Consider the following 11,029-nt stretch of genomic DNA (forward strand, 5'->3'; position numbering starts at 1 on the left):
TAATGGCAAATCGCTGCGATATCGCCGACTCACTCGTCAGACCAACTTTACAAGTCGATATTCCCTCGTTCCATACGCTTAATTCAAATTATCAACAATTTATAATCGCAAAAAATATTCAGCTTTGCAGGTAACAAGATGACATCACCAAGAGATAAAAACACATTGCAGGCGTAAAACTTCAAGGACAGTATTTCTACGCATGTGCAATGTAAAAGTACATAATTATGAACTAAAATATACCTACATATAGGTTTCAATAAGTCGGTAACAAAAAAATATTTACCAAGCACCTGCACCTGAAGACTATCGATCTATTTATTTCAATAGTTTTTGTTTCCTAGCAAACCTCAATTTAATACTAACTCTAATCGTAAGAGAGAGAAGTAAAACGGTGTATAATTCCTATAAAGTTTCATTCGAAGGGCAAGAAAAGGGCGAGCGCTGATGCGTCGGGTGTCGCTCCAAGATCGATCCACGACTTATGTATTCTCATGTACGTTTTACATAGGACTGCTCGCGCTATGTGGGGATTCAACCGCAGGCGAGATGCGTCAACCATTGCACATGCACCGCGTTACCTCGCGAACAACTTTGCAAACGCAATGTAAATGAAACAGCAAAATTTATACAGCTCTTTAAAAACACCGGACTATCAAGTAATACGTAAGTACAGAATATATTCAAAAATTCAATAAAATTCAGGAGCTTGCGTTCGATTTGTTCATTACACCACGAAAAATAAACTTAAATATACTGAAAATATTGGGGTTAAAATCTGTTCATGTTGACAAAACATTGATGCCCTAAGCCACATTTAACCGCTTCGACCGGAAAAACTTGGTTGGCGCGTACAAACGAAGTGGAGCCGGGATTACACGAGGCTCAGATAAAGCTCAAACGGCTTGTGGCGATGAAACGGGACGCTGAGATCGGCAAAAGGATAAAGACAGCTTCTGTTGTAACTTGTGTCAGAGTCTCGGGTGAACGACATACAAGAGGCCTATTCGAAGAAGCTCCTCGAGGTATAATACCATGCAATGCATCTTACACTTACCACTAGGGAAAGGATAGGAATACTTCAGTGACATCGTAGCGCAAGAGAAATACACTATTCATGTATTATAAATGCATACGTATGTATATTATTTCAATCCCTCTAATAAGGTAGCGATAGGATATCATAAAAACCCCAAAAATTTGGTTGAAAAAGGTTTATGGCCATGGCACAAGCCAAAGAATCGATATGAGTTATAGATTAGTTTCAATCAAAATCGGAATTAGTTTCAAAATCATTAATAAAAATTATTCACTTACTAACATAACTAAAAATAGGTTGTAAAACCATACTTTCTTCGACTAAGTACCTATAACATAAGATTTTGTACTCAGCATAAAGGCTCAAGAGTCAAGAGTAATTACCAAGTGTTACGGTAAAAATTACAAGGAAACATACGAGGGGACATTCAATCCGTGTGCACAGCCGTCAAGTAAGTCGAGCGGTTAGCCAGAAGTGACCTCGCTCGAGACTCCTATTGATCCGGGACCGTCATGCCCGTGACGTCACGCCCACGTGACCACACTCTAACATGGCCGCGGCCGCAACAACTGCGCCACTTCATTACTGCCATAAACTTCATTGCCTTAACTAAACTTGCTAACAATATGTAAGACCTAATAATTGAGAAGTCTATTAAATCAAGGCGTACATTAAAAGCTATCCGTGCTAGCTATGAATTGAAATGTACACAAAAACCGCAATACTTACCCCTGCCAAAATCAAAAGTCTTTGTCTCCAACTAATAGGAACCAGCTATCGATCGAAACACCGAAACGTATCAACATCAAGATTCGTTTACATTGTCAGCTTTTGGGGATAACCCAGGTGTTTTTTATTCAAATGGCAAGTACATGGTACAAAACAACAAAGGCAGTGATCACTTACCTGGATATAAGATCTTCTCCGTCATGCCTGCGGATCGAAGTAGCTCCCCATTGAAGTCTGGCAAAATAGAAAAAAATATTATTAGCTTTCATTATAATAGTATCAGCTGGACTTAACCTAATTATTTAGTAACCGGGCCGAGCGAGTTATGTGCCTACCTGCCTTGAAAAGATCATGATAAATATATTTTAACAATAATATGAAATTAAAAGTACCTACCTACTTAATAAAAACTAATGAATTTACGTAGCTTGCATGATGCAGTGCGGAAATGATGTTGTTTCATGAAAATATAAAAATGATACCTACTTATATCGAAGTTGGTTAGCATTTCATATAATTAGTAAGCTGTATTTACGAACATTATAAATGTCGCGACGCCATTTCAATAACAACAAAAAACGAAGAGCAAAGGCTGTCGTCCTTGAGCATTAGGCTCGCAAACCGCACCTGTGTGGCGACCAGGAGGGGGGCAACAAAGGACCTTCCGTCCCGACAACGGTTACAAAAGCAGGTATAAAACACCCATAACAACATCTATTACGTCAAATTGATATGAAGGAATTATTTATGAATGAAATATTGAAACTAATTTTATTTACATGCTGTGTTTTAGGGAATACTTACAAGTTATTTAGCAAAGGAGAACAACTTTATTATCATGACAAAAAGAAAACATCAGCATTTCAAACCCACTAAAGAATATGAAGCTACAAATAAACTGAACTAAAAGTGGCCTTACCTTATTTGGTTTTTGCATGTATTAAATTGGTATTTTTCTTTGTTTGATGTGTTGTGATGTGGTAGCTTGTAACCAATATGCAACTATGTGGCCCAAACCATTACATTTCATGAAACTTAAAAAAGCCATGCATTACTATTCTAGAGGCTTTTTCTCAGTTTCTGGATAAAAATTGTAAAAGCTGTCAACAAATTTCAAGTGAGTGTGCATGATTTTTATCTTGCAGATAACTTTTATAAAATATCTAGACATTGTGAGTCAGTCATTGCAGTCGGCATATTGTTCAACATAATTATCTTCCTGATGCCCAACAGTAAAAACAAATTTATGACTAAGGTTATTATCAACTCATAATAGTCATATGGAGTATAGGAAATGTAACATAAGTGGGGCCATAAAATATACAGAGCAGGTAGATCACAACCTTACTTAACCTTTCACATCCCGGGAAATCAGAGACAATTGAAAATCTATTGTGCCTGGAGTACCAATGGGTCAGCGCGACATTAGTGGTTAATCTTCTTAGGTAATCTTTACAATAGTCTCAATTTTTATCAAAATTTCAATATGAATGTAAATTTGAAATACCTACTAGGTACTTTTTGGCATTATGTATTTAGTCATTTGATTTCCACTATGTGTAGACAGTGTATGTATTTCCAGTTTATCTTGGAATACATTTTCAGGCACCAAACATTATAGACATAACATGGATGTTCTGTACAACATCAGGTTTTAACATAAAAACAAACTAAATTTACAAATTAAAAAGGTCATTAAATAATAAAGTCCTTGGCATTTATAAGTTCAAAACAATGATATGAAAAAAAAAGAGATGATAATATTTTTTTTAACATTAAATCCAACTGTAGTATTATATACAGCTTAGTGGTTATGATACTTTTTTTTAAATACAGACTTCACAAGATTTTAAAGAAGTTTACAGGCTAACATTATACTGGTTAGAAAGCATAAATTATGTATGGCCTCATCCAAATTTCTTATTCTGAATGATAAACAAAATGCTATAAAAGTACTAATATAATTTAAAATAAAGTTGCAAAAATACTTGTAAGTACTTATGTAGGTACCTAATGGACATGTAGAGTTCATTCATAAAGTACCTAACCTACTATTAATACTACAGTTTAGACCAGTACCTATATTATGAAGTTATGAACAAGCCCAAAATTAGAAATTAGCAAGAAGCAGGAATGGTAACTGTAAACCACAGGCATGTTGACCACCGGTTGTAAATAAGTGCAAGCCACCAAAAGCAAGTATCATTCAAGTCAAGTCATCATCAGAACATATTCAACACATGCATAACTGAACATGAACAGTACACATTGGTGCGAGAAGCAGCGGTTTATTTCGTTATAGTTAGTACATAATAAGCGAAAGCCATAACAATAAAAAGTCAAACTGAAAAGGTCAAAAGTTCCACAAAGTTAACATGTCAAAAGTTAGAACATGAAATATGACAAAACTTACCGTAATGAGATATTAGCTTCAATCCTATAATTATCAATATCTGATCACTCGTTTCAGTGCAAACATAGTTTTAGTCACCAATCATAATAATTTCAAAGAAAATAATAAAATGAGTTTATCACTTCACGCTAGCTCACGTCAATCAGTGCGAAAATGGCGACAATTTTCATCCCAAGTTGAAAATCCTATTTTACAATTTCTCTACCACTTGCACATCATACCAACGAATTGTCTTTATTTGGTAATTTAGAAATATTAACTTAGATCAACTGTTCATTTTTAAAGAAATAAACTCTAAATTCATTCACTGATTCACTTTGTTTTTCCGCCGTCGTCGAAAGTCGGTGACAGAGAGAGAAAGAAAAAGGAATGCAAGCGAGATAGAAAGTACACATTATTGAAGAGAGAGAGAGATGCGGCTAAAATGGTGTAGTAAAAATAAAATGTCAACATTAATCCTAGTCTATGGAATAAAAAATTCATTCACAGACTACTATAAAATTAGGTCAAAAACATTATCATAACCGGAAATTCTATTTATTATACAGTTATTGAATCATTAACTTGTATTGAATGCAGATCAACGTAGATTAATTTAATCACATAATTTATGTGTTTTTTTTAATATTTTAATAACTCTTCCATGTTTCAGTTTATAGTAGTAAAATTATAAAAGTATTTCTTTCCATTTCCGCTCAGAATAATGATGGTTCTGCATATTATGCATTTCGATTTCGAATCGTACACCCTAGTGAATAAGAGCTGAAAATATTTGTGATTTATTTCCATTTCGTCATAATGAAGCTCAAAATAATAACTTATTCGCGCTTGGTAATGATGTGTTTACATGTTGGCCGTTGCCGTGGCTGGGCCAACATTACTGAATACAATGTATTTTTTGCCTCATTTCGTTTCTTTATTAACTACTGTTGGATTCTAGGAAACATTATGATGTTTTCTTAAGGTACCGATACACCATCGGACGCGGCTTACGGACGCGGCTATCAGCCACGTAATCATGGTATTTAGGTAAGGAATGTACAGGTACACTACACTGGACACTAACTATTGGACTTAAGCCGCTGTCGTAACGTAAGCCGTAAAGACCGTGCAGCGTGCACGATGAAAGTCCGATGGTGTGTCGGCATCTTTACAAAAAGTCAAAGTCACTGTCAGTTGTCAAATTGACGTTTCAATCTGTGAATTTCGTTTCGTTTTCGTGCAATAATTTTCGTTGTCCAATCCAAGTCCAAATAGTTGTAGTGTTGATCAAAAAACATTGAAGGTGATATCTAACAATGTCAAGAGTTTACAAATTTTAACATTTCGCAATGTCTGTAATAAGTAATCCTGTTTTAAACATAATAGTAGTCGGTTTCCACCACAAAAAGGGATGCCAGGTATGTAGGCGTCATTGTTGTCCACTTGATTATTCAAGAATCAATAATGTTTACAAGTGAATTTAGTAGGTGTTTTATATTTTTGTAGTAGCTGATGGTATTTTCCCTTATTTCCAGATTGAACATTGTTACCCAGAGCTGGTCCCTGGGCGCCCCACAGAGCTGCCTGCAGCGTGGAGACACCTGCCTGCGCTGGCACTGCCTGATGGTTCTCACAACTACCTGTCTGACACCATCTTCTTTCACTTGCCTGGCCTTTCAGAGCCAGCCCATACTGTATATGCAATATCATGTTTTAGACAAATTCCATTGGAGGTAAGAAATCATTTCAGTTTAAATTATTGTACTAAGTGTGTAGTCTAGTAGTTAATCAAAGTGTTGCTTAAATTATATTAGTGAAACAACAGTTGGAAGTGGCATTTATCAATAAAAACATAGAATCTGTGTGTAACTATAATCAATATGTAACTACAGATCTAGAATTATACCTAATTTTCCAAATTGGCCATGCTACTCAGGCTGTCAGGTGTCCATTGTAATAGGTTTAGCTTTGAGCAATGTTGAAATGGCTAAATTGAATTGTTATTGAGAGTATTATTCCACACCTCTCTGTTATCTACCACCTGACGCCAATCCCATTTTTGTAGATTTACAAAATCTACAAAATTTGCATTTTTGATTGATTACCAGTCTATAATATTATTACATGAGTCTAGTTAGGTTATTTGCTAAAGAATGTCTAAAAATATAACGACACCATAATTATTATGTTTTTACAGGAAGTAGTTCAGAAAACAGATGACATGACACGAAGCTCAGTTCAGAAGAGTGTGTGTGTGATCTGCCGGTATCCGCTGTTCGGCCGCCTTGCCGTGAAGATGGAGCTTGTGGTCCGTGCCTGGTTCCTCCAGGGAGACTTCTCGCAGACCAAACTGTTGGAAGATGCGTTTAATCATCTGAACAGCTGTCCCATACAAGTGGAACAGACGTTAGAAGGTACTTATTTTACTAAAATATTGTTAACAGAAAAGTAAGGATAATACTTATACTGAATACATATAGCATGGAAGCCAAATGTAACTTACAAACTAATATGAGAAATAAGCACCATAATATTTATTTGTTTTTTTATGTGAATATTGGAGTAATAACTAGTGTTAAATTACATGTAAATTACAAAGTTTACACAGAGCTGTCTTGACACCATACTTTTCAGATGAGTCATTCATTAGCTTCATTACTCATTAATTTATGTCCTTCAGAAATTGTCAATTGCACTTCATTACCATCTATTACCACAATCAGTGCTTCAATAAGTAGGAGGCATGACTTACTTAGACTTAGTATCCTATGTCCCCTGGATGGGGCAGAGGGCCTCCACAGTGACTCTCCATCGCAACCTGTCTTGAGCTTCGCGTTTGATTTCACTCCAAGACTTCCCAATCTTTTTTGATACTTACTTTTATTTATTTATTTGAAACTATTTACTGTAAAGGCCTTTCAGAATAGAAATATAGGAAGGCCAGATTTAACTTCTCCACTTTATCTCCATATAATGGACTGGAGGCCTTATTGGTATGTTGCTGTCCTATGGTACCCCAGTGGTACGGTTGTGAATAATTCATAAGCTATGTTTTTATTCTGGTTTATTATGTAAGATGGAATATTTAAGAATGGTCCTTGGTTGAGTAGATAATAATTAGTTGAAAGTCTGATTGAAATGTCTCAGTTACTTACTTGTTCCGTTGGCTCAGTGACCCAAAGTGAGTCTTGGCCTCTGATACAAGAAGAAAGTTACCCTATTGTTGAAATCAGGCCAGCGCGGATTTCCGACGACCTTAGACAGGTATAAGCTGCATGAGGAAGTCCGAGGACAGACAGAGTGTGTAGCTCTCCTTGAGAAAGACCTATGTCTAGCAATGTACAATCCCTATAATTCCTAACTATCTTAACTTTTAATATTATAAATGCGAAAGTAACTGTGTATGTCTGTATGTCTGTTACTCTTTCTTTTCAAAACAACTCAACCGATTTGAATTAAATTGGGCATAGAGATTTTATAGACCCTGAGAAAGAACATAAGCTACTTTTTATCCCGGAATTCCCGTGCGAAAACTTTTTAAGCGAAGCGAAGCTCGCAGGAACAGCTATAACTTATAAGTAAAGTGTTTCAAACTGTGTTCATCTTGTCCTAGGGTTGTCAGCAGTCCACGTTTCGGACACGTGGCGGCACAAGGCGCTGCTGCTGGTGAAGCTGGTGCTGCTGCGGCGGCGCGTGCTGCTGCACGGCGCGGCGGCCGGCCCGCTGTCCGCCGCGCTGCTCGCGCTGCTGTCGCTGCTGCCGCTCTGTGTGGAGCGGGGGCTGGGGCAGGCGGCTAATGTTACGTATGTATTGTGATGATTGTTTTGGAGTGAACTTTATACACCAGCATTTAACTGTTGCATATAATCTTTCTAAATTGATATGATTTCTTCTTTGTAAGGTTAAGTTAGAGATGAACTAGATGCTAGATACACAGCGCTAGGTTTGCAAATACTGGATTTGTTATGTCTAAATGTGCTGAAAGCCTAACCATATTTTGTTTAACCTTGGTTTATTGATAAGGCCATAAGGGTTTCGGTGTTTACAGTAACTACACAACAAATAGGTACATTTACTTTTACTTTAGTGTTTACAACTTTCCAGGTTATCCAGACCTCTTTCCCCAATACCAACTCCCATCGAGGAAGTCCAAGAAGCAGTGGAGGCAGAGACCGTGGACGACCAGCCCGACAACTACATCAATGGTGCAGACAGAGCTGTTGATCTTCTGTCTCCGAAGGAATCGGCCAACTTACTAGATGAGAAAGACAGGATCAGCCGACAAAGCTTTGACGAGACCCTACTCGGCGACATCAATGAGAAACAAGAGCTAGCACTGTCAGGCAGAGAGAAATGCCACAGTGTCGGCGAGAAATACAAAACACAGAAATCGGCTATTATGGAAATACAGCAAAGTCCAACTATGGCTCGAGACATGAGTATTGACGGACTCTACAACTTGACATCCCAAGTGGACCACGCCGAATGTGGGTTACCGCTACCTCTATTCGAGGATGGCTATCTATGCCTGCCTTACTTATCGTTGCAATACTTAGATCTGTTGTCGGACCCGGCAGTGCAAGGGTTTGTGGTGGGGGCTTCTAACGTGCTGTTCAAGCAGAAGCGGCAGTTGTTCGACGTGGTGGTAGACCTCAACGAGCTGCGTATCGAGACGGCTGACCTGGCGCTGCGAAGGCAGCTCACCCTTGGTACGGAGGACTTGAGGTTCGCGGACCACGTTGTCAGGCATGGAGCCACTCAGGGGGACAAGTGGATCAGAGAACAGTTCGCTAGCTATATCATCTATTTGCTTAGGACTTCTCTTTTACCAGGTATGTACGTACATAATAAAGTGTCTGTGTTATACTTTATAATCGTCATCAATTAATTCTAAACCCTGGCTGGACATAGGCCTGTTCCTTGCTGCTCTTGTGTTCTTAGCCATCCACAATTCCACACCCAATCACTATGGCTTTCCATCCAGATCGATACTTATCATTGTAATAAATTTGAAAAGACGGATTACTTACCTGAAACCCTTAAAAGTAAACCTCAAATAACACAGGAAAGATCTTGTTTATCTATAAAATTACACTGTTCTGGAATACAGCCTAACCTAATTTACTAATTTCATTCCAGAGGGTAGTCGAGAAATAGAACCATACAATGCTCAATTCATGGCCGCCTTCAAGGCCACCCCGGCTTACGAGAAGTGGCTGAAGCAGACCAACAACGGAGACATCGAGGCGTTCTCCACACTCGCTCCCGTGCACCCCTTCGCCGGGCAGCTGTCAGTCGCTGACATGAAGCTTAAGTTTGCACAGTGAGTCATTGCGAGCTTATCTCTAGTATTATTTTACACAACTACTTAGGTTTTGTTTGTGAGATGCTCGCTTATCTTTAGTACACAGCTATAATAGGCTTGTTAGTGTGTCGTTTATAGCCTGTGTGATAATGATAAGTGTAAATAACTGCACGTTGTATCATTATTGAATGGGTATAGCAAATGTGAACTATGCAGCAGTAGGAAAGTTTTTAATCTTTCGAATAGGTGCCTACGTATGTTTTTGTTAATGTGTATAATCATCATCAGTATGTTATAATCGTTCACTGCTGGACATACGCCACTAACAAGAAGAGTTTCCTCATCTAGCCACTAGCGGCTACCTCTTCAATGTTATTGTAACAAACTCACAGTGTACTTAATACTTCGAAAACTACCGCTAAAACACAATCTACATTGCAGCACGATGTCATCCACGGACGGCGGTCGCAAGGTGACGGCGGCGGTGGCGAGCACGGGGCGCGCCGTGGCCACCACGTCCAGAGCCGTGGGCGGGGCGCTGTCGCAGGCGCGCGGGGCTCTCACGGGCTGGTGGTCCGCCCTCACCGCGCCCCCCGCCTGCCCCTCCGACACCTCCTCCACTGACGAGAAACAACTGCCGTCGGATGCCGAGGATGCGGCTGACTTCGACAACAGACGGGATTCCCCCGAGCGGAACGAAGACCCGCCTGATAAGACCATAGAGGATAATACTAACAGCATGAGCAAGATCAGAGTTGTTTGATGGGGTGCCGGACACAGGAGGCTTCGCAATAATCCACCGCTCATATTTATTAAAGATCTTAATTTGACTTGTTTATTGTACGCTGGGCGTCTGAGTCTTTGTATTTAGAGTCAAAATCAGTGATATTATATTATTTGTAGCTTTCGTTGCTAGTTAATACATTTATTTGTTTGTTGTGCAGTGATTTTTGTTTTTATACCATGAAAATGTGAGATTAGTAGTAAAATTAAGTGTATTGTTTGTGATTTGTTTACAATATTCACTATTAATTCAGCACAATGATATAGTTTATGTTATAATGACACAAGCGGCGCGTGCTCTTCCGGATCTAGTTATTGTTAAACGTGTGTAAATGGAATTTATATGTATATTATGTTTGTGAACTGTAGATATGCGTAGTAGCCTTTGATACACATGTCGTGATCGCTAAAATAATATTTCGTTGATCCTAAGTACTTACTTATTTTAGTCCAATTATTTGTATCTTGTGTAAGTATATTACATAATTAATATGTAAATGTGTTCAGCAATATTTCTTTCAGAACATTTAAGGCATAGTAGTGTTAGATAAATCAAGTAATGTTTGTTACGAAACTATCCATATTTATCGCCACGACAGTAATTTAAGATGATATAAGTAATGTATTTTTGTTACAAAGTAGATTTTCTCGATTAATATTTTACGTTATATTTTTTATTAAATGAAATTAATATATTGTAATCACGTTCACGGTCACCACTTTCAGTTTCTGTAGCTGTGAAATTTGATAAAATTAAATGATTGAAATGACAAATCTT

The 11,029-nt window shown here is 38.0% G+C and overlaps 2 protein-coding genes across 5 annotated transcripts in view; one reads left to right on the forward strand and one right to left on the reverse strand.

Moving 5' to 3' along the window:
* LOC105380482 (serine/threonine-protein kinase tousled-like 2) overlaps window positions 1-4,548 on the reverse strand; it is a 28,463-nt gene extending 23,915 nt beyond the window's left edge. For 2 of the 4 annotated variants that reach the window (XM_038117677.2, XM_038117674.2), the window contains exons 1-2: window positions 4,182-4,548; window positions 1,946-2,002 (exon numbers count right to left, since the gene is read on the reverse strand). In XM_038117677.2, coding sequence (XP_037973605.1) covers window positions 1,946-1,970 — 25 coding nt within the window. In that variant the 5' untranslated portion in view covers window positions 1,971-2,002; window positions 4,182-4,548. Of the gene's footprint in view, window positions 1-1,945; window positions 2,003-4,181 lie in introns of those variants that run through there. The other 2 variants (XM_038117683.2, XM_038117673.2) reach the window with 2 other exon arrangements.
* An 822-nt stretch (window positions 4,549-5,370) lies between these two features.
* LOC105380531 (late secretory pathway protein AVL9 homolog) lies at window positions 5,371-11,014 on the forward strand. Its single transcript, XM_038118180.2, has 7 exons — window positions 5,371-5,581; window positions 5,699-5,896; window positions 6,361-6,577; window positions 7,777-7,966; window positions 8,268-8,995; window positions 9,303-9,486; window positions 9,910-11,014. Exons 1-7 carry the CDS (start codon window positions 5,513-5,515, stop codon window positions 10,229-10,231), a joined length of 1,908 nt encoding a protein of 635 aa, XP_037974108.2. The 5' UTR covers window positions 5,371-5,512; the 3' UTR covers window positions 10,232-11,014.
* The last annotated feature ends 15 nt before the right edge of the window (window positions 11,015-11,029 follow it).

This window comes from Plutella xylostella, chromosome 10, assembly GCF_932276165.1.
Source record: "Plutella xylostella chromosome 10, ilPluXylo3.1, whole genome shotgun sequence".
NCBI lineage: Eukaryota > Metazoa > Arthropoda > Insecta > Lepidoptera > Plutellidae > Plutella > Plutella xylostella.

Bases quoted from the DNA above. Each gene is read 5' to 3' on its own strand.
- LOC105380531 (XM_038118180.2), top strand. From the start codon at position 5,513: ATGTCTGTAATAAGTAATCCTGTTTTAAACATAATAGTAGTCGGTTTC. The intron at 5,582-5,698 runs GTATGTAGGCGT...CCTTATTTCCAG, and splicing joins ACCACAAAAAGGGATGCCAG to ATTGAACATTGTTACCCAGA. The intron at 8,996-9,302 runs GTATGTACGTAC...ATTTCATTCCAG, and splicing joins TAGGACTTCTCTTTTACCAG to AGGGTAGTCGAGAAATAGAA.